Source organism: Apiospora kogelbergensis, assembly GCF_038363985.1.
Source record: "Apiospora kogelbergensis strain CBS 113332 chromosome Unknown utg000001l_segment0_segment0, whole genome shotgun sequence".
Taxonomy (NCBI): domain Eukaryota; kingdom Fungi; phylum Ascomycota; class Sordariomycetes; order Amphisphaeriales; family Apiosporaceae; genus Apiospora; species Apiospora kogelbergensis.
The window spans coordinates 7,128,373-7,154,869 of record NW_027117418.1 but is presented as its reverse complement, the minus strand read 5'-3'; the positions used below and the strand labels follow the sequence as shown (position 1 = coordinate 7,154,869).

Here is a 26,497-nt window from a genome sequence, read left to right as displayed (position 1 = left end):
TGCTTTTCATATTGCATATTGGCTGGAACGGTTGGATCAAGCATTTTGAGGCGTGGAAAAGACATTGGGTCGATCACTTCAGGCAAAGGACATAGTATTGTTGGATTGGCGCATTTAATTCACTTGGCTGTAAACAAAAACAATAGAAGATTTATTTAATATTACCTAAAGAACTTTTTACTTATTCTTATTATTATATATTAAGTAGACTATTAGATAACCTTCCCTGCATGCCTATCTTTCATCTCACGTATATCAACTTCCGTATAGTGCTCTGACTACTAAATTTTTGAAAACCCCTTTTCTCAACTCTCGGGAGGGACAAAGTGTTGGAAGGTGATTATCCATTTCAATAGAGGTTATTTAGACTCGGAACATGTGAAGTAATTAGTGGGCAATATTACCAGCGGGGGACATGTCATAATTGAAAATCTAAGTTAAACTGGTTAAATAATTTAGGCAAGTACCCGGAGCTAAGACGTTATATAGCAAGTAATGGTACTGCTGTCTATCATTCAAAGACCCAAACGATCTTTCCCGTACCAATATTATCCTTCTTGGCCTTCTCTACCGCGTTAATCAACCGATCCTCTATGCCAGTCTCGATGTTTCTTTCCCAAGAAACGACAGTTAGATGGGGTATGATTAGGCTTCCTTGGGCCAAAAGACCCGCGACGTGGCCTATCAGCTCATCGGCTTTGGCTTCTCCCATACTGTTGAGTATTTCGGAGCCGCGGAAGGGCTTGATAGCAAGCTGTTTGGTAAACAAGTGTTGCGTCGTGACGTTGATGCTGGCCTGGGGCCCGGCCAGAAGACCCACGAGCGAGAAAGTGCCCTTGGGCGCCAGGCAGTCCAGCAGCAGCTGGCCAACGCGTCCATACACGCAGTCCAGCGCCAACACGGGGGGTGCTTTGAGAGCAACGGCGCTGATGCACTTTTTCCGGAGGCTAGTTCCGTTTCTGACAGCACAGCAGCCGCCCCGAGTCCCAGAAGCCGGTTTCGCGTTTTGTCAAGTTCGGCGACGTCACGGTCCCGCACCACGAGCACGACGTCGATTCCCCGGCGTCGCGCGAGCTGGACCAGGAAGTGCGCCACGCTGCTCGTGCCGGCGCTCATGATGACGCAGTCACCCCTTTCGAGCGGGCGGACCGCCTCGAGGAGCAGCCAGGCGATGAGGGCGCCCGACCGCAGCAGGGCGCCGCCGAGGGGCGGAATGCCGGATGGCAGCTTCACGAGGGCCGAGGAGGGGGACCACAGCTTCGCGGCGCCAAGTTCCTAGGCCTAAGCCGCGGGGTATAACAAGGTCACCCGGCTTGAGGTTGGAGGAGGGGGAGGAGCATTGCACGACGACGCCGCACCCGTCGAATCCTGGGATGGGCTGCCCATCTTGGGTGTATTTGGGCTTGATGGGGTACCGGCCTGCCAATAGCATCATGTCGACGCGGTTGATTGGCGAGGCAAGGAATCGCACGTGCACTTGATCGTCCCGATCATCACCATCACTCCCGCCGGCGGTGGCTTTGGTGTGGCTCACATCGAGCGTGGCTGGATCATGGGCAACCAACCGCAATCCAGCGGCTGAGATGGCCGGGTCTTGCACGAGGGTGTGTGACATGTTACCCATAGCAACTTCTTCTGGCTTTTGCCGGGATTGTGAGATGAAACTTGTCTATGTGTATGTGGCTGAGATGCGATCCTGGATTCGCGCCGGGATTCTGCTTAGATTTGTCTGTTCCCAAGACGTTGGGTGACAAATCTTCTAGTCACAACCAGACATGTAGAGTTCCATGAGATAGACCGAAGAGCGACGTACGACTCAATTCTCGCCCCATGAGGATATAATGCTCACATCAGCTATAGACAGGTTATTAGGATGATTGCAGAAAGGGCAAACGGATATTACGTAATACGTCACAAATGACTTGGCGATGGAATGATTGACATTGGGCAAGTAGAAACCATGCGGTAATCCTGGCCGGAAGTATTGAGCTAAGTGTGCAAGACATGCTGCATGTGCTTACATACGACCAGATGGCAACGGCGTAGCATTCCCCATGCGGAGGTCCGAAACAGGAAGGACGGCATCTTTCAGCCCTCGGCAGCTGACGCATCATGACACCCCTCCCCTAATCCTTGCCTCGCCTGGGCGTGGCCTAGGAATCCTTCCACTTGATCTGCGAAACACCGTCAAAGACGGGAAGGACCACGACCTCGACACGTGGATCCTGGATGAGACGGGTGTTGAACCCATCCAGCGCCTGGCCGCAAGAGAGCCAGTACTGGCGGATGTGGTCGTTGACCCACGGCGCGCAATCAGCACCAATGGTGAGGCCACGGGCGAAGACTGTTGGCCATGCAGTAATTAGCGAAGAACGCCCGCATGGCAATCAGCTGGCTTACCGTTGTCACACAGAATGATGCCATTGGGGGAGAGCAACTTCTGATCCAGGATGATCTTGACATAGTTCTCGTACCCGTCCTTGTTGGCATCCACGAAGATGAGGTCGAATGCCCCCGTCAAGGTCTTCAAACTAGATGGATGGAACAGATTCCGCGTTAGTCTCAATTCCCGGCGGAAGAATTCGATGCGGGGGGACGAAAGGGCGGGAAGGATCGGCATCGGGAGCGGGAACGGGCAAGCCTGCCCAGAAAGCTTGGCAGACCACGCACGTTTCGTCAGCAGGGCCCTCGATCAACGTCACACGATCATCGACCCCGTACTCCTGGAAGGCCTTACGGCTCGCAGCAATCATCTTGGGGCTGAGCTCGAGCGTGACGATTTCGGCCTGCGTTTCTTTGGTACCCTCGTACCAGGCCAGGGCGCTGTAGCCGCTGAAACAGCCAATCTCCAGGACTGGTTGGGGTTGCACCGAGGTGTCAGCAAAGAAAAAGGAACCAGAGAAGGGTGTGTATTTGTGCTTCTTACCTCGTTTCGGCTTACGATCCTTGGCGGTGAATATCATCCACGCCCCCTGCAGGCGGGATGACATCTTGTCAGCATCCGAGAACTTCCCTCGCGTGTACTCCCAGTGTTTCTGGAGGGTGTCGGTAATCGGAGTGGACCGAGTCTCACAGTACTCGCTTACGCGGTCTGCTACATCTTCAGTGAAGGGAAGAACGCTGCCCAACATGCTGGCTGTGATGGAGAGGTATGGGTAAATATAGATTGGTATTGGTTTGGTTGAGAAAACGAGTTGTGGCGTTTGCTGTTCTGTTGTCTCTGGCTGGCTGGGATGGGGTGGGATGGTTTGGATGTATTTGTAGCCCTGCATAACGATGCCCAGATATAAGGATGTTCTCGAAGATGGTCCTACCCTTGCATTACACCCCGCCGGCGTTTCTGCCCGACACATCTGGAGCAAGCAGAGGAATGCGGGGGACACGGGAAGTCGCTTGCCAATCCCGCAGCTGTGGTGTATTCCCACATGCATGTCATCTCGTAGGGGGTGTTTGTGCATCTTGTCTAGACCCTTTCGCCACACCGCCGGAGCTCCCAGCAAGTTCGCGTATCGCAGGCCAAACTGGGCGGTGATACGGCGAGACGCTAGTTTGAAACCCAAGACAAGTTGCACCACGGTGTACACACCTATTGCCTATACATGTATTACTATGCCGGTCTAGATCCAGCCGTGCCCTCTGTGTTACCCTATTGGGGAATCTTTACATATCGGGGAAACGATTAGAGAAACAGCTTATTATAATGGCACCATCAGGGCCAGACCACGTCTGTCCAAAGCAGAATTAGTTCCCGCTTTAGGGCTTAATCACGCATTCTTTACTTTTCGGGATACTGCATACCTATTTTGGGCGACGTTTGAGGCGCAAAATAACCTTTTCTGTTGTCCTACCACTGAGTCAGCCTCCCGTACCTTTTGTGTTCCCTTGCTCGCATTAACTGCTATAGGATGTACTGGATATTCAAATATGAAACCGGCGCTCAGACCACAGTATAGTGCTGTCCTTCATATCTTATTAATCACGTATGATTATGCATAGCTAGTTATACGAGCAAATGCGCTGTAGTTTCGATTACGTGTCGACTATTCGGCGTTAAGGACCTTCTATCCTTCTAGACCCCGTAGAAGCTGTCAGGACTGAAGAACTGAGCCAGGGTTTGGCAAGCTGTCGCTCGCCCCATCAGCTGAGTTCATGTCCCTATTCGCCCCGTTTTCTGAAGGATTGTACGACATGTCAAACACAAGCGCCGTAGTCAGCTGGTGAGAGCCCAAAGATCCGGGCCCATGCAAGGGGCTTTCATAGCCATAACCAACAAGCTCGAGAGGGCAAATCAGCCAAGTCAGACCGAACAGGTAGGACTTTGACGGTAAACACAAGGATGGTGCCCGTAAGGGAGGATGTTGGAGGTTGACCTTGGCCGCGCCTTCGGAGACATGGTGATAGAGCCGTTGGGAAAATGACATGGGAGGATGAGGTGACCACAGTAATGCTGAGTGCGGCTGATTCTGCAAGTGTGTACTCTGTAGGAATGTCGGAACCCTTAGTTTCTACTTATTCACGGCAGCATTTGTTGTTGTCGATTCGTTATCTCAAAACTATATAAAGGCTCTTGGGTAGCTGGATAGATTGTAGATTTGTGAGATAGTGATCAAGCGGCAGAGCCCAACAGTTTAGAAGCCTACATTCAACATGGGAGAAATCGAATTTTTGCCAAGTGCCCCTATCACCGCCTTCGAGTTAGAGACGGGCTGCCTTCCGGTGCAGCAGTCCATGCTCAAGGTCGAAGAAGACCATGTTTCTAAGCATACCTCCTTTCCCCTGGATTTGCCCCCTGGATTTGTCCGGGACTACGAGGGACTTCGCTTTGCATGGTTGACTCTTGCCCGTCAACACGACGCCCTGCGAACCATCATTGTCTCGGGCAAAGATGCCACCGGAAAGCGTACATACCGACAGAGGGTTCTCAGGGACCCAAGGACCATCGAATTGGGCCTATTTGATGAGAGTGATGGTCCCCAGGGACTCCAGGAACCGGCCAGACTGGTTTTCAACTGGTCTGACGGCGCCCCTACCGTTAACCTGCTAATCCTGAGTCTGGTTGCGGATAGGACATCACTTCGTTACCTAGTGGCCGATTTTCTCTCGATTCTGAACGGCGGCGTCCCGAAGTTCCGTCTTCCGTACCCCGACTATGTTTCTCGCATGGTTGCACGGGACCCTGCACCAGCCAAGCGCTTTTGGGCCGACACTCTGGATAGCCTGCCCCCCACCGCTCTCTACTCCATCTTGAGGGAACGCAACCATGCCTATACCAGGACATCATGCAGCCGTTCCGCCGCTGTTCGTGGCACATCCCTCGAGCACGTGGCTAAGATGCACGGCACCTCAGTCCAGTCGTGGATCTATACCGCATTCGGAATCATGTTGAACCGTCACAACCAAGCCAGTAGCGATACCGCCCTGTTCACTGTTGAGGGCCGGGACCGGACCGTCGTCGGCCACGATTCCGTCATCGGTCTTGCCGACCTGGAATACCCACTCAAGTTGCAACTCCCCGCCGAGCTCTCCACGGGGCAGGCCGTCGTGCTTGCTGAGCGTATGGACATCACATCTTCGTCATATGCTTACATTGGTTATGATACCATAAGGCTCAACCATGGCGCTTCTGAATCTGACTTCAAAGTCACCATCTCGAACCATGAGCCTTTCTCCCTCGAGCCGGAAGGACGCCATTTCCTTGCGGCTATCCACCTGCAGCTTGGCACCGAGGTGACCGTGTCTGCATTACATGACACTTGCATCACTGAAGGGCAGATGCAAGTCCTTCTAAATCACTTCATGGCCGCACTGTCCAACATGATCGAGCACCCCAGCGTGCCATTGGGCGAAATAGACATTATCTCCTCTGAGGAGCGCGCGTTCTTTATGGAGGTTGGCAAGCCCCTGACCAAGCCTGTCGCCGACCAAGTGCACCGACTTTTCGAGCAGCAGGTCGAGCTGACACCACATGCGCCGGCAGCCCAGTTCGAGACGGACCCCCTGTTACGTATGCCCAGCTGAACCGCATGGCGAACATGGTGGCGAGAAAGCTCCCCGCCGCGCGAGGGTCTTTCGTGCCCGTGTGTGTGCAGCGTTCTCTCAACCTTGTCATCTCACTCGTCGCCATTCTGAAGACGGGGGCAGCTTACGTCACCTTGGACCCCGAAACGCCTCACGAGAGAAACAACTTCATCGTGGACGACGTCGATGCCGACTTCGTCATCGTCGATAAGACGACAGCCGGCCGGTTCCCCAACGAGCTTGCCATTGATGACCTCATCAAGACCTCACCTAATGCCAAAGACGGCAATCTTGGGCGTGTCTGCGACCCTTCCGATCCCGTCTACGTCATCTATACCTCAGGGACGAGCGGTAATCCCAAAGGTGTCCTGCATGTACGTCCCCATTTACTATTTCAATGGTTCTTCGCTACATATATACCTGTTCCTATCTGCTAATATTTGCATCCTATCTAGACGCATGCATCCGCAACGTCGGGTCTTGACGCGTTCCCCACGTTGCCGGACCTGAGACAGTTGCTTTTCCACAACCCGGTCTTCTCGGCCGCACAGCGCTCCGTATGGTCGACTCTCAAACAGGGCGGATGTCTCTGTCTGGCGAGCAAGGAGAGCCTGACGGTCCATATTGGCCGCACAATCAACCAGATGCAGATCAACGTCATCGACGTCACACCCTCGACCGCTCTCCTGATCGAGCCCGGCACCGTTCCGTGTCTCCGTCGCATGACGGTGGCCGGCGAGCTGATCAACCCGGCCCTGATCCCCATGTGGGTGGACAAGCTGGAGCTGCTGAACGCGTACGGCCTCAGCGAGAACACGCAGGTCAACTGGCGGCGCGAGATGGTTCAGGGCCAGAACCCGCAGAACATCGGGCGCCCGAGCGACACCACGACAGCCTTTGTCCTCGAGCCCGGTACTACCCGGCTGAGCCCCCTTCTGGTGCCCGGTGAGCTCTGTCTAGGCGGCGACCAGTTGGCGATCCGCTACATCAACCGGCCTGAGAAAACGGCCGAGGCCTTTATCGAGAACCCGTTTGGACCAGGCCGTCTCTACAGGACGGGTGACATGGTCATCGCTCACGAAGATGGGTCTATCGAGATGGTGGGTCGGATCGACTTTCAAGTCAAGATCAACGGTCAGCGCGTTGAGCCCGGTGACTCCAACTCCATCATCCAGACTCACCACGGAGTCTACACGTCCAGCGTGGTGTCGGCCGAGATCGGGGGTCGCAAGGTCCTCGTGGCCGTTGTCATCCCCAAGCCGGAAATACAGTGGGCGCAGCTTCGTTCGGAACTCAAGACACTGCTCAAACTGCACGTGCCCGGCTATATGATTCCCGCCTACTGGATGCCCGAAAAGGAGCTCCCTCTCAACATCAACGGCAAGGTCGACGTCCCCAAGCTTTCCAAGTATGTCCAGGGGCTGGGCCGAGATCATTTGTTGGAGCTTTCGGCAGAGATCAGGCCCGAGAGCGACAATGGTGACGTTGCCGGTACGCTTTCCCCCGCGGCGTTACATCTTCGCAACATTTGGGCCGAGGTGCTCAACCTGCCGGTGTCGCGTCTTTCCGCCGCGGATTTCTTCCAGGAGCTAGGAGGCTCTTCTTTGGATGCCATCCGCTGCGCTTCCAAAGCTCATGATATGCATCTGGATGTCTCCGTGGCGGATATCCTGCGACTACCCCTAGGAGAGGTGATGAGGCAAGGCAAACACGAAGAAGTGACGGCTAACGTCCGCCCCTTTTCACTTCTTCCGGAGAACTCCAAACTCGACCGCAAGGGACTGGTGGACGCCCACCCGACCACGCCGCTCCAAGAAGCCTTCCTCGCCGATTCGCTGCTCGGCAACTCGATCTACGTATACCGCCGATATTACCGCATGCGGGGAGACCCGCAAGAGTTCCGTCGCGCCCTCGAGGATCTTGCGAAATGGCATCCGACCCTGAGAGCTACTTTCCTCCCAAACAAGACGTCCTTCTTGCAAGCTACTCGGGAAACGGCCGCAGTGTCATGGACAGATCTCCCCATCATGGCCCGTGACTTCTCGGCCAAGCCCAAGCCATCTTTCGAGCCTGGCGAGAACTTTGTGCAGTTTGCCGCCCTCCAAGACAACGTGCTGGTCGTCACTATGCACCATGCCCTGTTCGATTACTGGTCCAATGAGTTCCTGTTAGAAGACCTCGTGGCTACCATGCGAGGGCAGCAACCAACAGAGAGACCGAGCTTCAGCAACTTCGTGCACAGTTTCAAGCAACAGGACCAGTCCGAAATGCAGATGTTCTGGAAGTCCAAGCTTCAGGAAGCCACACCATGTCTGATGGGCCACCAGATCGCCAACAACGGCATGGTAGAGGTCGAGATCACGGATAATCTCCAGGCTCTCACGTCGACACACAAGATCTCACCGGGCTCTCTTATCTATGCCGCTTGGGCAATCGTTCTCTCCATGCACACGGCGCAGAGCGACGTGGTGTTTGGAGCAACTTTGTCAGGTCGCGATGCAGCAGTGGCTGGCATCCTGGACATGGCCGGCCCAACCATCAACACCATTCCATTCCGAGTGCAGATTGATCACGACCAGTCTCTCTTGAGCCTCGCACGATCGATCCAAGATGATATCTGGGACTATTCCACCCCGGCCCAGCTGGGTCTGCGCAACATCTTGCACGCGTCCGGTGCTAACGCTGACCTTTACGATACCTTGGTGAATGTCCTGGTCAAAGATGACACGAGAACCAGCCGTGACTTGGATGAGGATCTATTGATACCCCATCCGCTGAGCGAGCCGAACTACCTGGACTACACCATGCTGGAGGCCGAATCACACCCCACAACTACGCGTCTCAGACTCCTGTCCAAGTTGCCAGATGTTAAGGCATCAATGATTCTTGGCAACGTTGTCGAGGTCATCAAGGCTTTCGTAAACAAATCGGACGAGCCGGCAGGCAATATCAACCTGACTTCGGAGCAAGAAGCTGCCTTTGTCGACTCCCTCTCACAGGCGCGGCCAACCGAGGCGGGGCTGCTCGCCCACACCTTGCTGGAGCGCATGGCAGCGCGCCATCCTACCAAGACCGCCCTGCGAGACCTGTCCGGCCAGTCGTGGTCTTACCACGACTTGAACGTTGCGGCCATGAACCTGGCCATCGAGCTCCGGTCGCGAGGCGTTCAGAGCGGTCAGATCGTCCCCCTTTGCATGCAGAAGTCCATCAACACGTTGGTTGCTGTCTTTGGGGTTCTCAAAGCCGGAGCCGCGTACACGCCGCTCGATCCCAAGAACCCGCGGGACCGCAATGAGTTCATCATCGGCGACGTGGGCGCCAAGGTGGTCATTACCGACAGCGTCCACGTCGACGCGCTGGCCGCCTTCACTGGCGACATCGTCAACATGGACCATTTGGGTTCTCTGAGACCCCCAGCAAAAGAAGGCCAGTTTCCGGCCACTCGGGTCACGCCCGACAGCTTAGCGTATGTCATTTACACCAGCGGCTCGACGGGCTTGCCGAAGGGAGTGCAAGTGTCACATGGCGCGGTGGGAGCCTCCACTGAGGGCATGATCGAGGCTTGCCACGTGGATCAGGAGTGGGAGGCTCTTTGGTTCCTCAACTACGTCTTCGACGCGTCGTACTTTGACGTCTTCACCGTGCTCGGATCCGGCGGTACCATCTGCATCGCTCCCCAGGAGTCCCTGATCGAAGACCTGGCCGGGTGTGTGAACAAGTTCCAGGTCAAGCAGCTCATGATCACACCCAGTATATCCAAGCTCATCTCCCCCGAGGAGGTGCCGAGCTTGAAGACGTTGCTGATCTGCGGTGAGCCCATCACCCCGGAGCTTACAAGCACTTGGGCGACGAAAATGGATGTGTACAATGGCTACGGTAAAGATTAATTCCCGTTCTACTTATTTTACCCAAGATAGACGGGAGCTTACTGACAATCATCTGATCACAGGTCCCACCGAGGCAACTATTCTCATGACAGTGAGCAAGGTCGTGCCCCAGGGCAATCTCAAGAGCATCGGCTACCCCTTGAAGGCGGTGAAGGCCACCATCGTGCACCCGGAGGGTTTGCACCCTGTGCCCTATGGTACGATAGGCGAGCTCTGTGTCAGTGGTGGGCAAGTCGCCATGGGCTACCTCAACCGCCCCGACATCACGGCTGCGGCGTTCCTCCGGACGGAAGACGGTTCCGTTCTCTACCGAACAGGAGACTACGCGCGCTGGCTCCCCAGTGGCGAGATCGAATGCCTCGGGCGCAAGGACAGCCAGATTAAGCTCAACGGGTACCGAATTGAGCTGGGCGAGATCGAGAACGTCATCCTAGGTCATGCCGGCGACCTCGTGAACACTTGTGTAGTGAGCCTCATTACGGTCCAGCGGAAGCCTGCCATTGTGGCCTTTTATGTACCCACCGAAGTGGGCAAAATGTTAGAGGAAAAAGAAGGCGGGCTGGAGAACGGTCAGCATCTCGCTTCCGAGGCTATCGTCGCCCCTGAGCTCATTCTGGGCCGTCTCACCTCGCTGGCGCACTACATGGTACCCAAAGTCCTCTTGCCCTTCTGGAGTTTCCCGCTGTTGCCCTCGGGCAAGATCAACAGAAAGGCGCTCAAGGCCTTAGCCGAGGGGCTGAGTGCCGCCGACCTGGCCAAGTACTCGGGTGCGCCCGCCGTCCAGTTGTCGGGCGTGGACATGTCGGGGGAGATGACGGAGCTGGAGAAGACGCTACGCAATGCGTGGGCCGAGCTCTTCGACATCGACGCCGACATCATCGGCGTCGCCGATCTCTTCTACAACCACGGTGGCGACTCTATTGCGGCGATCAATCTCGTCAGCATGCTGCGACGGAACAACTGGTCGCTCTCGGTCAACGACTGCCTCTCCTACCCGTCGCTGCGCGAACAGGCCGCCCGGATGAAGTCAGCCAAACAGACGAACGGAGCGAAGGCGCAGATCAAGTTCGAGGTGAGCGAGTCGGTGCATAAGCAACTCCGGCTGGCGGGTCTCCAGGCCGCAGACATCGAAGAGATCTATCCCTGCGCGCCGGGTCAGGTCGAATTCCTCACGCAGGGGCACACCGAGGACCAATTCTGGCAGCTCATGACGGTGCGTCGAGTGCCACACGACTTCGACCTGGCCTTGTGGACCGATCTCACGCGGAAACTGACGGCAGCCAACCAGATCCTCCGGGCCATGTACATGAGACAGGACCCGGCCGACCCCTGAGCTGGGTACAGATTATCGTGAAGGAGCCGGTGCTGGACCTGGCCGTGGTCGACTGCGCCACGGAAGACGACCGGGACCGCCTCATCCGCCAGCACTGGGACCAGCGCTTTGCCGTCGGCAAGCCCTTCGTGCGGTACCTTGTTTTGAAACACGCCGATGGCGCTATCGACATCTGCACCAAGCTCGACCACGCCATGTATGATGGAACCCTGCTGCGCATCTTTGACGACCAGTTCGCCGCGCTGCGCGATGGCACGCCCATGCCCAAGTCGATCGCCTTCAAGGACTTTGTGCAGTACTGCGCCGAGCCGTCGGAGCGGAAGCGCATGCTGGGCTTCTGGAAGGAGCACCTGGCCGACAGCCACCATGAAGACACGGCGGTGTCCACGTATCCCGAGCACATCAGTCAGCCCAAAGTCGGCGGTGTGCTCGTGGACAAGATCGAGCTGCCGGTCGATGCGTACGCGCAGAAGACAGGCGTCACGGCCTCGATCGTGTTCCAGGCCGCCTACACGCTCCTCCTCAGCAGGCTGAGCGGCGGCTCTACGGACGTGACCTACGACTACCTGCTCACGGGCCGCAACGTCGACATGGACGACCCGCAGCTCATCAACGGCACGTGCGCCAACTTCCTGCCGTTCCGTGCCCGGTTCGACGGGCGGAAGACGCCGCTGCCCCAGCTGCTCAAGAACACGCAGAACGGGTTCTGGGAGATGACGGAGAACGGGCTGGTAAGTCTGGGTGACATCTACCGGGCTCTGGGCGTCGACCGGGCGCAGAGGGCGGCCAAGACGCTGTTCCTGTTCCAGCCCTTCGAGCCGGCGCAGGGCGCGCAGAGTAGCATGCGCTGGATCGTTATGGCCATGAGCAAAGTGACCATGTTCGTCAACTATGCTATCATGTTCGAAGTCTTCAAAGACGGCCGGGGCGGTAACAAGCTCAAGCTGCAGTACGACCCGCGCCTGTTCGGCCCCGAGCGCGCCAAGGAGGTCATGGCCATGTACGTGGACATCGTGAGGGACTTGGTCGAGCGCGAGCCCGCGACAACGGGCGACTTGCTGTCGTGACGAGGACAAGGACTATTACAAGAAACGACGTGGTGCATCCTTTCATAAATTGGCATATTTTCTCGTCGGACCCAAAGAGGGGTGTAGCAGCATATAGACTAGCGCTATATATCGATCAAAGACTAAAGAGGCCATCTTGGTGTCCCAATTCTGTCTGTATACTTCGGTTCACGCTGCACGCATATTCACGACGAGCAATGGCTGGAATGTCGCTTTTCAACCACACCCTGATTGAGTTATCTTTACTTATGAAGTGAAAATAGATATGTTTTATGTAATTAATTAGGGCTCTAAATTTGAATAAACTTCTTTATCCAGCAGAAGGGTGAAGTCAATCGTTACAAATGGACGATTAAAGGGGATCGGTCTAACCAGCCACCAGCCACCAGCCCCTAGCCCTTGGCCCCAAGAGCCCTAAGAGCCCTAAGAGCCCCTAGACATCCCCTCCTTCTAGGCGTCCCCCAGCCCCTGGAGCCCTGGATCGATCAGAGGGAAACAGAGAAACAGGCTGTTGAAATGGGATTGTTGTGGCGGGTCTGGCGAATGCGACAGCCAAATTAGCTACTGAATTACTCCGTCGAAAAAAATCAATCAAACAACTATTTTGCACCATTTTCGTTGTTCCATTTCCTTCCACTGTTAAAAGCCTGTTCAACCAGCCAGCTAAATATTGACCCTATTCTCAAGAGAAAGAAATAAACACGCCCAAAGAGCCTGATACACACCCAGGTACCAGACAGTCGTTACTTTGCCAATCGTCAAGATGCCAAAGGTCGAAGTTCTTGGGGCCAAACCCTGCCAGGCCAGCCAGGCTTAGTCATCGATCGGCGTCTATACGCAGCAGCAACTGAGGCTATCATCAACAGAGTTAAACCTAAGAACATCTTTTGGGTCGAGTACTTGGCGCGGTGTTAGCAGCATTACCAATGCAATTGTCCCTGCGCAGCTGCCGACAATAGGAATTACCAAGCGTTCTAGTCTTTCTTCCTAAAAGAGACAAAAGAGAAACCTCAGCTCGACTGCAAGGGGGCGGCCCGGCTGGGAGTGGATTGCCTGTTTTGGTAGTAGGGTGAGCGCAGTAAATTGTCTAGAAGAAGAAGAACACCAAGTTCCACCCTTGTTCTCTTGCATGTCAGCTCAGCTCAGGATCCTCCCGTCTTAGTCTCCCGTCGGCTGGCACACAAGGCACATCCCACTGACCGCTTCATACTGTGGCTTAAACAAACACCGCCTTGCTTACATACATCAAGTCAGCAATGGGGGCCAAGCGATGGGGAGCTCCCTCGTTATCCCCGACGGTCCCTCCCCAATGGTGGCTTGGTTAGCTAAGGCAAGAGAAATTCGGATTTAGTTACACCAGCGACAATCTAGCACAGAGCGTTCTGGCGACTTAACTCCGATCAACTACAGCTTGTCAAGCAAAGAAACAAAGGGAGCTGGGGTCGATTGTTACACATGGCTTCAGCTTTCATGATGGCCACCAGGCTGAGAAGTGACGATCCTTCAAGACAGGGAGAGAGAGAGGTGAAGAGAGGCATGCCTACATATTGAGCTTCATCACCAGCTGTCGGAAGTCAATATCCTTCTCTCATCACCATCCTTCGTTCTCATCAGACAACTCCAACAACCCATCAAAGCATCTTCCAAGGCTATTAGATGACCGATTCTCCCACTTCATTCACAGGTCGCCTTGATTCATTCCGCCGCAAACTCAGGCTAGTAAAGCGCTCCAGTCAAAGCAGCGACAACAGCAGCACAATGTCTTCCTCTTCCCTCCCCAAGACTTACAAGCATGCCGTCTTCAAGACGCAGGGCCAGCCCCTGACCATTGAGGAGGTCGAGCTGAAGCTCCCGGGCCCCGGCGAAGTCCTGGTCAAGGTTGAGGCTTGCGGTGTCTGCTACTCGGACATGTACGCGCAGCACAACGGTATGGGAGGTGGCTTGTAAGTACACCCACCAGATCAACTTAACTTTGATAGAGGTGTCGGAAACACTAACAGGCGAACGAAAGCCCTATGGTTCCTGGCCACGAAATCATTGGCAAGGTCGCCGCTGCTGAAGATGGCGTTACATGGAAGGCCGGTGAGCGCATCGGTGCGGGCTGGCACGGCGGCCATGACGGTGAGTTACACACTCCTACCCGAACTAATTACCAAACTGTTCTGATTCTCATACCTCCGCCACCACATTCAGGTACTTGCAACGCCTGCAAGAAGGGTTGGCTCCAGATGTGCGAGAGCCCTGTCATCAACGGCGAGAACAAGCAGGGCGGCTACTCCGAGTACGTGCTGATCCGGGCCGAGGCGGCGGTGCGGGTGCCGGCGCACGTGGACGCAGCCAAGTATGCGCCCATCATGTGCGCGGGCATGACGGCCTTCAACGCGCTGCGCAACATGGGCATCGCGGCGGGCGAGACGGTGGCGATTCAGGGCCTGGGCGGTCTGGGACACATGGCGATCCAGTACGCCAACCGGTTCGGATACCGGGTCGTGGCCATCTCGCGCGACGGGTCCAAGGAGGCCTTCGCGCGCAAGCTCGGTGCCCACGAGTACGTCGACGCCAGCAAGGGCGACGTCGGCGCGCAGCTGCAAAAGCTCGGCGGCGCCCGCCTCGTCGTCGCGACGGCGCCCACGGCCGACGGCATGGGCTCGCTCATGGCCGGCCTCGGCCTCCTGGGCAAGCTCCTGGTTCTGTCAGTGCCGGGCGACATCACCATCAACACCGGCGCCATGCTGGGCAAGGGCCTCTCGGTCCAGTCGTGGCCCGGCGGCCACTGCCGCGACTCCGAGGAGACCATCGCCTTCACCGAGCTGCACGGTGTCGAATGTATCGTCGATACCTACCCTCTGGACAAGGCGCAAGAAGCTTACGGTTCGTTATTCTCCCGTAGCTTTTCTCTAATGGGCGATGTGACTAACACCGATACAGATGCTATGCTGGCCGGCAAGATCCGCGGTCGTGCTGTAATCACCCCTTAAGCATGTCGTACGATGCAGCCAAGCGCTATCATGGTACCCTTTGCCTTCGGAGTGTGGTGGAAGTAGTTAGTGGGTGTGTGAGGTGGAACAGAAAAGGACATGTTTCTTTGGCTGGAACTGATATGTACATCTGTCGTTTCCTCTCTGCATTTCGATCTATAGTAGGCTAGTCATGAATACCTTTTAACATTTCTTGTCAATATCTCCAAGCAAACAACAACTTGTGTTTAGTCTTGCATGCCATTATGGGAACCCACTGTCCCTTTCGGGATCTCTTTCGGGGTGCTGATATTAGATCGATTACGCCTGTCGCCTCGAGCCAGTGAATACCACGGAATACCGACATTGGCCGTTGACCAGGCCTTCAAGATGAGGAAAAGGGGCCCCAATGACAATTGTGTGGTACTAGGATAAACGGACACAACTTTAAGAGGTTGTTCAACCTTGAAAGAGAAACGCATTCCTAACCCGAGAACGATACGGAACCAGCATACACGTTCAAATAATCAATATAGCATGCATTTATAGTTTGTCAACATTTGCAACATGTTGTAACTGGTAGAAGACCTTGGTTGTTGATAATGTAGTAGATTTGACGCTATAAAATGAAAGATAACAGCTAACTGGCTTATGAAAGAATGGATCCAAGACTATAATGAACGAGCACACCCAGAACCAACCCAGGCCATGACACAGCCACGGACGAAAGGTAATAGCTTGTCGAGGCAGAGCTGAGAGGGGCGCTGCCGCCGCCACCGTTGGCACTATCGTTAATACTGCTGCTGTTGTTTTTGGCCGCATCCGACGACCCCTGGCCGGGCTGTTGCTGTCGTGTTGCGCTTGCCGTAGCATTGACATCGTTAACCCTGTGGGTGCCCTTCAGCAAGGTCGAGCTAGCCAAGGACAAAGCGCCGTGAACCTCTTCCAGGAACGAACCGACTACCGGGCTTCCACTACCACCACCGGCGCTGAACAGATGGCTCATGTCCCACATCATCACGCCACCGAAGGATTTGAAATTGGACGCGCAGAAGTCCACGATGGGCCGCAGCAACTCCGCCTCCACGAACCCGATCGACGCAGCGGACTTGCTAGCAGGTACACCCAACAAGATCTTCACGTCCGGGTTCTTGCTGCCGCGGCTGCCGTCGAGGGTCTTGCCGCTGGCCCAGGCGTCCCACGCGGCGAAATTGAAAGCGGCCTGCTGGCGACGGGCGGAGCCGCCGCCCTGGCGTCCTCCTTGGGCGACGAAGTTCTGCACGCCGCAGTAGTTGTTGTAGAACTGGACCATGATGAAGTCGAACGCGACCTCGCCGGCGAGCATCTCGCCGTCCGCCACATCCGGGAAGGGGCACTGGGGCGCCGCGGACAGGTAGTACGGCGTCTTGGATTTCTTCGAGGATGCGTCCATGAGCTCGCGCAGATGCTGGGCGAAGGGCACCATGTTCTGCGTCTTGGACTCAAAGTCGAAGTCAAAGCCGTCGACGACGGCGCTGCCGAACGGCCGGTTGGCCGTCTTCGTGTTGGGTCCGAAAAGGTCCCACACCGTTTGAGCGGCGGCCTTGGCAGCACTCGCGGACGGAAAGCCGCCCTCCTGGTAGGTCTCCCCGCCTATTGACAGCATGACTGTCTTGCCGTGCTTGGATTGACATGTCTTGATGTCCTCCCTGTTGATCAGATCAGCACTTGTTCCTTTCACTTCCCGAGGTCCTTGGAGAAGGGGTGTGTAGATCGGGGGTGGATATTTACGTACTCTAGTTGCGGGCAGTTCATCAACTGCGATCCGGGAAAAGTCGTGCAGTTGTTACCGGCGTTTGCGAGATTTATCGTTGGGTCCGTCAAGGAGGTAAGAAACGCTATGGGGATAATCTAACATGCATAAGGTCAGTTTCACAGCGACAAGGCAGGATCGGCTTGGTGTCAACGCCATCTACTTACATCGAGTTTTGAACTTCCGCAGTATGAGCTCAGCCTCTGCTGAGAGCCGCTCGCGAAGTTTTGGCCCCAATAAACAGCAACGTTGTTTCGTGAATCTTTCTGGAAGCCTGCCGAGGCGAAAGATGTAAAAAGAGAGGCAGCTGCCACCAGCTTCACACAGAAGGACTGCATAGTGAATGAATGAATGGATGGTAATAAGAACAGACAAACGAATGTTTTCCTATGATCTCGAAAAGGCCAAACACCAAATGACAGTCTCACATGGCCATGTTCTTTTATATCTACTTACTTCACATCCAACTGTACTTGCATGTGTCAGTCGACTCACGCTTATTTGGGTAGTCTCAAGGACGATTTCTCCATTACTCGATGAAGGTGGTGCCGACTTTGGCTGTGGCTGACTCGACGGCCAAGAATATGTCAACCGCCACTGAGACAGAAGCAAGCTCGAGCTTGGTGTTCCGAACGTATCATAAAGGCCGAAGGTGACTATGGGTGACTAAACATCAGACTGCATGTCAACTCTAATGGGATGTCTTCATCCCTCCCGAAGCGGTAACGAATTCCAGCAAGTCGGACGGAGTCCCCGGCGGACACCACAACAGCCATGGCGCACATATCAGACTGCAAAGTCGTTGTTGCCGCCGTTATGGGTCTTCTTGTATGCACCCAATGTATCCATATTTTGCGAAAACGTCGGGCTCTGGCGGTGGAGAATTCGGAGTCAGGGGCCGACCTTTCTTCCATCCGCAAGCCGGAGACAGCGACCAAGCCCTATTCCAAAGAATGCAGACCTTTGATTCGCGGGAGATAGAACACGTTGGCGCGCTGGTTACACAGTTCCGTCTGATCTGAGGTCGGGCAGGGATCTTCTTTTCGCAGATCATATAAGTAGAAATCTCGGTTACGCTAGCCACATCAACATGACGTGAACCTTGGGGTGACCTATTCCGGGGCTTGTGACTCGAACACCGGACGACTCATGCGTCAAAAGCGTCCGGTTCCATGTTCCCGCCAGGCACAAGGGGTGTAATATGCGGCATGGAAAAGAATTGTGAACCTGAGCTATGTGCTAAGGGTGGTCGAGGCCCAACACACATCTGTGTAGAACGAAGACCGTATCACCGCGTTCCCCGCGAACTATGTCAAAATGATGAATGAAAGACCATTTTGACGTCAAAATACACTAACCAAGTGGCATGCGATGAAGCATCAGGCCCAACAAGGTGGAAGCTTTCGGAATTCTCCGTGACAGCCCTCGGACTCCCAGGCCATCCAGGGGTAATAGATTTACCACTACCAACGCTCGTCTGTTTTTATTCACGTGGCCAACGAGCTAATGTATCAACCGTCCTTGATTCTCAAATTCCTCAAACTTGCCCTTTGTAGTCGTTGAAACCCACCATGACTCAACCCGCCTTCACACTTTTTATTTCCGCACAGCTGACAGCCACTGCCAATGAGCTCGGGTTCAATAGTATTCAGACACAACCAGTCCCATGTTACATCCATAAAACACTTGCGAGTCAACTTTGAAATCGAGAGGGCGTTTGCTTTGAGTACCTGGCAGATACATGTTGATGTTTATTCTATGCTCTTGCGTATTACGAACACGAAATGAGAAGGAATAAAAGGCTATACGGCCAGCTAAAGCATTTGGAAACTGCCAAGTTTACAGAAAAGGTCCTTGGTAAACACTCTGTACTATTCCGTGGGACCAACCTGTGCTCCGAATAGGGGCAGCTCGTACTCTTCAGGGGTACTATATAGGATGAAATATGAGAAGTTCATTGCAAGCTCTTACGATGTTTCGCCTAAGGGGAAACTGTATTAATTAAGCACAAAGTACTGTATTTAGTATATCCTTCCATGTTTTGAACACAGCTATCCCGATGCGTTATTCGTAAATGTAACAGTACTTGCCACCCACCGAGCTGACCGCATCCTTAAACACCACATCCGAGCCCGTTGTATCCATGAGCAAGATATCTTCCAACGTCGCGTCATCACTCGGGGGTTTGTTGTACATGGTTCGTGTGCCCGATATCTGCATGGCGCGCTCGGCCGGCTTCTGGTTCTGCCAAATCCACCAGAGCCTGTCGACCTGACCATGGTGTATCCAGAAAAGGGGCTCGTTTGGCGAGTTGTAGAACTTGGTTTCACATGAATATTAGTTCTTTGTGGTTCCGAGGCGGGAGAAGGGAACAACGGGCAAAAAGGAGAAGGCGGAGGGGGAGCATGAATAGTTCAGCTTACATCTCCGCTTGGGTCACCAGAGACGGCGAAATGCCCGTACTGATGCAGGCCATAGAAGCCCTCCGTATCCGTACCAGTGTTCTCGATACCAGCCTGAATACCCGCAATGCCAGCTTGGCCAGCAGCGTCGGTGAGCAGGGCCACGGCGCGCTCGTCTCCCGCCCATTTCTGGCCTAGGGCATTGGATATATCGTGACGGATACATCTCGGCTGGTACGAGAACTTCTCCCCGGCAGTAACGAACTCGGACGTCGGCACTGTCGCTGAGATGTTCATCATGACGCCAGCGTAGGGCCCGGTCTCGACGCAACCACCTGTGGGGTATTTTTGTTATTCTCCGAGGATAAACTCATCAGTATAGAAATATCACAAACTCACCACCAACGCCCGGTTCAATGCAAAGCAGGCGACTTGGTAGCCCTACAGCGCAACCGTGCTTGGCGTAGACCCCGTTACCACCCTGGGAAGTCGGGCTCCCATCAAGGCTAGTATTTGCATTAGTGCCGCGGGAACATACAAGAAGGCCTGGGATTTATGAACTTACTATGGCGAATTGATCAGGTCTTGAGCACTCTTGCCGTGGTTCCAGTATGGCAGGTATCCTAATACCAAAGTTGTCAGAATTTGTGACAACCATTTCCTCATATAATCAACGTCGAAGATACACACCTTTGTACTCGCACTCGTTGCGTAGGGCCTGTTCGAAGTTCCAGATGAAGGCCCGGTGCCAGTGCAGGAAATACCCCGAGTTGTGGATGTAGGGGTGTTGTTGATGTGTGTCGCAACAAAGTCGTCGTAGCGTGAGCGGGCACCGGGAACCTGCACAGGGTCGACGGTGGAAGGCTGGGCCATCAGGCACTTGATGGCCCGGGTATACTCGAGCTTCTCCTCGTCAGAGAGGGTCGAGTACTCGCGCCGAACGGCGAGGCCGTCGGGTCCGCAGGTCTGCGCCACGCCCTGCTTGTCCAGCTCCTGTTTCAGAGTGCCATCCGCGAGGGCGTTCCTCAGATTCGCCAGGCTCTGCTGGGCGAGCAGGTCAGAGCCATGAGTTGGCGCCGGAGTCCATGACGAGACGACCGAGGCCTTGGCGAGAAGGAGGCAGAATGTGACGAGAAGGCCTTGCTGCTGCATCTTGGCGACACACTTGACCTGGGACACCACAGACAAGGGGAGAGTAGCAGACAGGAGAAGGAATGAGATCGATAGGCTGAGGATGCTCTGGGCAGAACGACGATCATTGTATTGGACCGGACGTGGGAAGTCTATTATACCGGTTTCCTTTTCTCAAGGGGTGAAAGGTTGTACTGCATGTGCCAGTCCCATATGCTGCAACGCTCCTTCCACGGCATGGCCCCTTCCATTCTAGATTCAGCATCCAGCGCATTGGTCCACTATATTGTACGCCCTCGTTATTCGTTCGCGGGTGAGTTACCGGTTCGGGTTTCTGCGGTTCGTGCAATTTGCAGCCAAGAGGCGCCAAGAGGCCTCATTTTGGCTTATCTCCCTCCTTGCATCGGATCTAATGAGGACCTCGAACGCCATGCGTCCATCGGCAAAAATTATCCCGCTGTGTAGGCTTCAAGTCCCTACCGGCGTGCGGTTAATACGGCTACACTCAAAATATGTGCGTGTGCGGCGCGCAACTCGGAATGCTACGATCCCAGTCCCTAGCGAGATAGGAGACGCACGACAGTGGAGTGACCGGTGTCAGTCTCGAAAGCGCCCGAGCCTATAGCAATTTACCGTTCCGTCGGGTAGCATGAGAAAAGGCCACACTCGGCAGACAAATGCACTTCCCACCACCTTCCCATATAGCATAAGCACACATTGCCGATGCCATACGGACCGAGTTTGGGTCTCCGAGCTGGACTTCGTGAATGACGATGGTCATGGTTGCTCCCAACCGAAGGATGATACCTGAGCCTGGAATCTTCGAGCTCTGGAGCCCGAGGCGCTGAGTACATGTGTAGCTGGTCCAGCTTGAGTATGGAGGAACACTCCGACTTCTGCTCCGACATTTCCTTCGTCCTCCCGCTTTAGCTGTCAATTTTGACACAATGGTCGACAGCGCCGAGAGCCGGGGTGCCTGTCCTGTGTCTCTAACCCTCGTACGATTTCCGAGGGGACGGACTGTAGAATTCCAGTTCGAACCAATCAGAGCCCCGGAAGACCCTTCTCGGTATCGTCCGGATGCACCTGCCTTGCTTCCTGATATTATTCGCCAGTGGCAGATATAGGAGGCTATTGACTTGCGACAAATGTGTTGGAAGGATCTTGCCTCAGACATTTCATGCCAAATAAAAACCTGTAGCCTGTTGCTAATCCTTCGAAGTAGGTGGCACAACGGCTCAGCGCCCCGATAGCTGGGTTCTTTAGTCCGCGATGCTACCTCACAGGGAGCTGCGTCGAGGATGTCGCTCCGTCCTGCTTGTCTCGAGGAAAGACAACTAAAACCCAGCAAAATGACAGGTCTGGCATTCATCTCAGCATGGCCGTTCGAGAGTGAACCCTCGTCATAGCTTACCCTATTGGAAAGGACGATGCTACCGCGAGGAATGCTCGGGTACGATCCTCGTATGAGGGAACTCTACCGAGCGAGATCAAGTCGGATCGCTTGCTGGACACGTTAGGTCCAACACCATTTTCAGCAGAAGCGCTAGCCCTGCGGCGAAGTGTGCAAGAGAAATTAATGGCAACGGCGTCAGGTACGCCGCATAAGTCGTCCAGGGCCTATTAGTGTTATAATCATCGCGTCTTGTCTTCAATGCGCTCGGGGCCAACTCAAATTATCATTCCCCCTTGCTCCGCCTCCTCCCAGGAACCAAGGCGATGGCGGCGTTCCCTTCCAACTTGGCCGCGAAACGAGAGATCAGCGATCATGTCGACTCCAGGGCCCCTATGCTACTGGGTGTCGCCATTGGCTTAGCTGGTCTTTCGACCCTTATTGTTGCGCTAAGATGCTGGATTCGTCATTTCTGGCTTCATGCATTCAGTATAGATGATGTGGTCATGATCGGGGCGCTGGTAAGCTTCTCTAAGGGAATCGCACTTATTTCAATCTGGCGTTAGTTGCTAATATGTCTGGTGTCCTACCGATGATAGGGGATGGCAATATCGACCATGGCATGCTTCATCCGCATGGTCGAACACGGCGCCGGCCGTTGGATGAGAGATATCCCAGACGAGTGGAAGGAAGGACTGAGTTATTGGTCGTACATCATTGGTCCGTTGTTGACCTCGGGTATATGTCTAGTCAAGATCTCCCTGGCCTTCTTTCTCCGACGCTTCGTGCAGAAGGTGTCGCAGAAGCGTTTCTTGCTAGGCATGATAGTGTTCATGAGCGTCTTCCTGGTGTATTCCATTTGCACGTACACGTTCGCTTGCATACCGCTGGAGGCAGTATGGAAGCAGAAGCTGACTGATGCCAATTGCGCACTGCGGAACAAATTGCTGGATATTGGCACTGCCAACAGCGGTAGGTTCTGTCGCCGCTCTCTTTTCGGGTGAAAGTCGTCTTCCGAGGCTAACGACGTGCACAGTAGTCAACATCCTTACTGACTTGGCCATGGTCGCCTTGCCAGTCCTGGTGGTGGTCGATTTGCAAGTCAATCGGAAGACGAAGATCTCCTTGGTACTCATCCTCAGTCTCGGGTTGTTGTAAGTAAACCCAAATCTAACTCCACTCGATTTTCTAAACTGATAGGCCGTGACAGTGCTTGCGCAGCTTCTGTTGTGCGAGCAGTATACGCATATCGCATGAGGGACCCCGACTATACGCGAAGATATGACTTCCTGATCTGGTTCAAGTACGTCGCTGCCCTAGCAAGCTATCTTGCCCTTCCAAAAAAAACCTCCAACATTGTCTCATCCGTTACTGACTTTCTGTGACCGTTGAATTGCAGCGTCGAACTCCACGCCGGGATTTTAGCCGCATCCTTGCCGACTCTGCGCCCCCTCTTCTCTAGGGTCCTAAAGAGCACCACCAAGTACGGACGCAACACTAAGCAGCGAGGATACGGTACGTACGGTACCGGCACTGCTGGCGGTGGCCAGGGTAACCAGGTGGAGCTTACAGATATGCGACACCCCTATTGCAAGGCTGGGGACGGTTCGTCCCAAGCTATGAAACATGGTGCGACTAGCAACACAAGCTATGCCACTCAGATAACGACCACGAGGGGAGGGTTTGGCGATGACAGCAGCGAGGAGTTCATACTGACACCTCCGGCGGGGATAACGAAGAGAGTCGATATTGTTGTCAACTAGGGCGGCCCGCCCTCTCATCAGGGGCCATTTTATATACCTAAAATATCCACACCTGTCAAATTCAGGAGGTTTCAATAGAAGGCTGCACTTCGTAGATTGAATCACTAGGAAATCGTCGAAGTAGGTCGCGGCATAGACTGCCTCTTATTGAAACCGCAACGATGAATGTGTATCCATGATTGATGTGGGCTTGTATTTTGTATGTATATGAGCTAGTCTCATCGACCCAGATGACCAACGACACTGCCGACCATAACGGCGACTTCGCGATCCCATCCGGACTTCTCCGTATCAGTCCTTGTGCCCTTTCCTTTGTTCGGCGCGACTGTACTTGGAGGCTGGCTTCCGCGAATGACGCATTCCCGGATGGCCTCTCCAACGGCGTTTTTGTTGGACTTTAGCGTTCGGGCAGAGACACCACCGCGATTCATAATCTCCATGACCCTTGTCGACAGGCTGCCGGCCATGCTCCGCCAGAAGTAAGATGCTAGAGAGCCCGTCTCCAGGTAGGCCAGCAGAGGCTGGAGTAGGTTCGACTTCTCGGACATTTGCTTTGGATTGGGTACCATAGGGTGCACGGGTGCCTTGGTTCCCTCCAGGATGATCTCCAAGGCCACAATGTTCTGGCATCGCGCCGACACCTCAGCCAGCGTGCGGTCCAGAGAGGGCAAAGTGGCCAATGACCTTGCCACCGAAGCTATCGAGCTCTGCAGGGCGTTTCGTAAATAGACCTCCAATGCCTGAAGAAGCAGCTGCGGCGTCCAGCGATCGGGTTTTAGACCCGAGGTGGGGGAGATCAGGTACAGCGTGATCATGGCCGAGGTGGTTCGGGCCCTGGTCTCCTCGCTCTGCGCGAAAGTGGCGGTGCCGGTGGCCGAACCGATTGCGAACTCGCGCACGATCTGCTCTGACAGGCTCCTCACCGAGCGCTCGACTGGCGCAATAACGCTCTCCTGCAGGCTCTTGATCGCGTTGACCCGTTCCAGACCGTGGCCTTCCTCGCCGGGCGCTTTCCTCTCCAAGGTTTCGCGCAATGAAATTAGGGTATGCGCGCATCGGACCAACGCCCTGTGGTCTTCTTTCTTGCCAGCCGTGCCAGCCCCGGCAGCCGAGATCTCGGAATTCTGCACCTCAAGCTGGCGCCCCAATTGTAGACATCGGCCGACGGCCCTCCCCAGCTTCAGCGTCTCCCACAGCCGCGCGGCGACCTGCCGGACCTCGTCCGCCTCGGCATGTTTCTGGATGACCTCTTTCTCCAGCTGCTTGTAGCTCTCGTTGAGGCTCTTGACCTGGTTGTCGATCTCGGAGATGATGCGCGAGCTCGCCTCGGTCTGGTCGCGGGTGTGCGTCAGGAGCGGGATCGAGGAGCGCGTGGTCAGCAGGTCGATGTGCGAGTCGATCTCCTGGGCGTCGAAGAGCACCTTGGAGAGCGGCGTCGAGAGGTCGAGCGACGCATCGTTCGGGTTGTTGGTTGCGAGGACCAGCGTGTTGGCGAAGGAGGCGGGGCTGAAGCCGGGATCTAGGAAGGTCTCGTAGTCGATGTACGACGGCCCGTCATCCTCGGGATTCGCCATGGTGTCCCAAAGAGTGGCAAGCAGCTGTAAAAGCCGCCTTGCTTCGGGGTTGATGCACTGAGGTCTGAAGTTTGTGCGCAACGGAGAAGGAGTGGTATGTGTCAGTACAGAGAGTACTTGGACGTTATGCCACCATGCATCAGCCACGTACTGTCCAGAAAGCAGAGTACCACGGTGACCTTCAGAGCACCCCACAATTTCAATAGTCGTCCCAGCAAACTAATTTCTACTGCCTTTAATAACAACATAAACCGACAGTATAATGCCTGTATAACATCGTGGAGTGCTTGACATTCAGGTACTTATTTTTCCAACTGTCACGCCTGCTTTGATAACAACATCGTCTCCCCTCATCTCAAGTTTCATATCGACCGCAACCCCCCACACGCGCTCCAAGGATTTAAATGTCGATTCTGCGCTTTCGTGGCCGACGAGGCGGTTAACCTCCTCAAGCGGTTTCCAATCGTCCTTCTCCAAATCTCCGGGTCTTCAGTAAACTTGCTTTCGAATTTGGACTTGGAACGGTTCACAAGTTCTTCTTCTGCGCGTTTCCTAATGGACACTCTCCAAGACTCCGTGTACTCGTAAAACTCCGTGTCTTCAAAGCAACATGTGCTGAAGTGCCCCGATTGTTTGTTCCATCGAAGAAGTACAACACACACGGTGGAATCGTACATAACATGGTATCTGTAGCTGAAGCATAGCACCACCAATTTGCTTTGCTCGCTTGGGAGGAAGCGGATGCATCTATCGGGAGAACTCCATAGCTCCCGCGGCCACAATATGTCAAGAGCCACGTCTGAGTCATTTATATAGTCGACCAGCACGAACCCGTACACGCGTGGAGTCCGGTGGCGCCTTGGAAGCCGTATGTTCTGGCGTATGTATAGGTCCGTTGGTGCAAATGAGAGTGCGTCATCTTTTGTTCTTTCCGACTGGTGAGAAACTTCACTCCTAATATCATGATTTTGACTGGTTAAAGCTATGTCTGACATTGAGGCTGCCAAATTGGTTATTGAGGCTGCCCCAACCGCAGAGCTCTCAAACGCCTTCTGCCAACTTTCGTACAAAGCATTGTCGAATCTCCTTTGCTTTGATTGGGCCATTTGACGCCGCCTCGAGGCCCGTTCCGCAATTATCTGTTGCATCCTCTCGTCTTCGTTTGGGTTACCCTCACTCC

The 26,497-nt window shown here is 54.6% G+C and overlaps 9 protein-coding genes across 9 annotated transcripts; 4 read left to right on the top strand and 5 right to left on the bottom strand.

Annotated features, from left to right (window-relative positions):
* Nucleotides 1-511: 511 nt before the first annotated feature.
* On the bottom strand, nucleotides 512-1,615 carry PG998_002307 (uncharacterized protein; the record flags this gene model as incomplete). The annotated part of the gene is given in 3 exon segments (XM_066869125.1): nucleotides 512-947; nucleotides 965-1,275; nucleotides 1,301-1,615. 3 exon segments carry the CDS (start codon nucleotides 1,613-1,615, stop codon nucleotides 512-514), a joined length of 1,062 nt encoding a protein of 353 aa, XP_066737540.1.
* Nucleotides 1,616-2,153: 538 nt separating this feature from the next.
* PG998_002306 (o-methyltransferase domain-containing protein) lies at nucleotides 2,154-3,131 on the bottom strand (the record flags this gene model as incomplete). Its single annotated transcript, XM_066869124.1, has 4 exons — nucleotides 2,154-2,344; nucleotides 2,401-2,531; nucleotides 2,671-2,854; nucleotides 2,927-3,131. The coding sequence occupies 4 exons, from the start codon at nucleotides 3,129-3,131 to the stop codon at nucleotides 2,154-2,156; spliced, it is 711 nt and encodes a 236-aa protein (XP_066737539.1).
* A 1,516-nt stretch (nucleotides 3,132-4,647) lies between these two features.
* Nucleotides 4,648-6,018, top strand: PG998_002305 (nonribosomal peptide synthetase 12; the record flags this gene model as incomplete). Its single annotated transcript, XM_066869123.1, has 1 exon — nucleotides 4,648-6,018. The coding sequence occupies one exon, from the start codon at nucleotides 4,648-4,650 to the stop codon at nucleotides 6,016-6,018; it is 1,371 nt and encodes a 456-aa protein (XP_066737538.1).
* Nucleotides 6,019-6,032: 14 nt separating this feature from the next.
* PG998_002304 (non-ribosomal peptide synthetase) lies at nucleotides 6,033-12,305 on the top strand (the record flags this gene model as incomplete). Its single annotated transcript, XM_066869122.1, has 4 exons — nucleotides 6,033-6,392; nucleotides 6,474-9,894; nucleotides 9,932-11,059; nucleotides 11,110-12,305. 4 exons carry the CDS (start codon nucleotides 6,033-6,035, stop codon nucleotides 12,303-12,305), a joined length of 6,105 nt encoding a protein of 2,034 aa, XP_066737537.1.
* A 1,758-nt stretch (nucleotides 12,306-14,063) lies between these two features.
* On the top strand, nucleotides 14,064-15,283 carry PG998_002303 (alcohol dehydrogenase; the record flags this gene model as incomplete). Its single annotated transcript, XM_066869121.1, has 3 exons — nucleotides 14,064-14,248; nucleotides 14,317-15,176; nucleotides 15,234-15,283. 3 exons carry the CDS (start codon nucleotides 14,064-14,066, stop codon nucleotides 15,281-15,283), a joined length of 1,095 nt encoding a protein of 364 aa, XP_066737536.1.
* Nucleotides 15,284-15,911: 628 nt separating this feature from the next.
* Nucleotides 15,912-17,392, bottom strand: PG998_002302 (glycoside hydrolase family 18 protein; the record flags this gene model as incomplete). The annotated part of the gene is made up of 3 exons (XM_066869120.1): nucleotides 15,912-16,950; nucleotides 17,037-17,152; nucleotides 17,222-17,392. 3 exons carry the CDS (start codon nucleotides 17,390-17,392, stop codon nucleotides 15,912-15,914), a joined length of 1,326 nt encoding a protein of 441 aa, XP_066737535.1.
* A 1,726-nt stretch (nucleotides 17,393-19,118) lies between these two features.
* PG998_002301 (uncharacterized protein) lies at nucleotides 19,119-20,608 on the bottom strand (the record flags this gene model as incomplete). The annotated part of the gene is made up of 4 exons (XM_066869119.1): nucleotides 19,119-19,373; nucleotides 19,478-19,791; nucleotides 19,856-19,962; nucleotides 20,022-20,608. The coding sequence occupies 4 exons, from the start codon at nucleotides 20,606-20,608 to the stop codon at nucleotides 19,119-19,121; spliced, it is 1,263 nt and encodes a 420-aa protein (XP_066737534.1).
* Nucleotides 20,609-22,306: 1,698 nt separating this feature from the next.
* Nucleotides 22,307-23,743, top strand: PG998_002300 (uncharacterized protein; the record flags this gene model as incomplete). Its single annotated transcript, XM_066869118.1, has 5 exons — nucleotides 22,307-22,501; nucleotides 22,580-22,952; nucleotides 23,017-23,134; nucleotides 23,191-23,283; nucleotides 23,380-23,743. 5 exons carry the CDS (start codon nucleotides 22,307-22,309, stop codon nucleotides 23,741-23,743), a joined length of 1,143 nt encoding a protein of 380 aa, XP_066737533.1.
* Nucleotides 23,744-23,961: 218 nt separating this feature from the next.
* On the bottom strand, nucleotides 23,962-25,317 carry PG998_002299 (Golgi transport complex subunit COG5; the record flags this gene model as incomplete). Its single annotated transcript, XM_066869117.1, has 1 exon — nucleotides 23,962-25,317. The coding sequence occupies one exon, from the start codon at nucleotides 25,315-25,317 to the stop codon at nucleotides 23,962-23,964; it is 1,356 nt and encodes a 451-aa protein (XP_066737532.1).
* Between the last annotated feature and the right edge of the window lie 1,180 nt (nucleotides 25,318-26,497).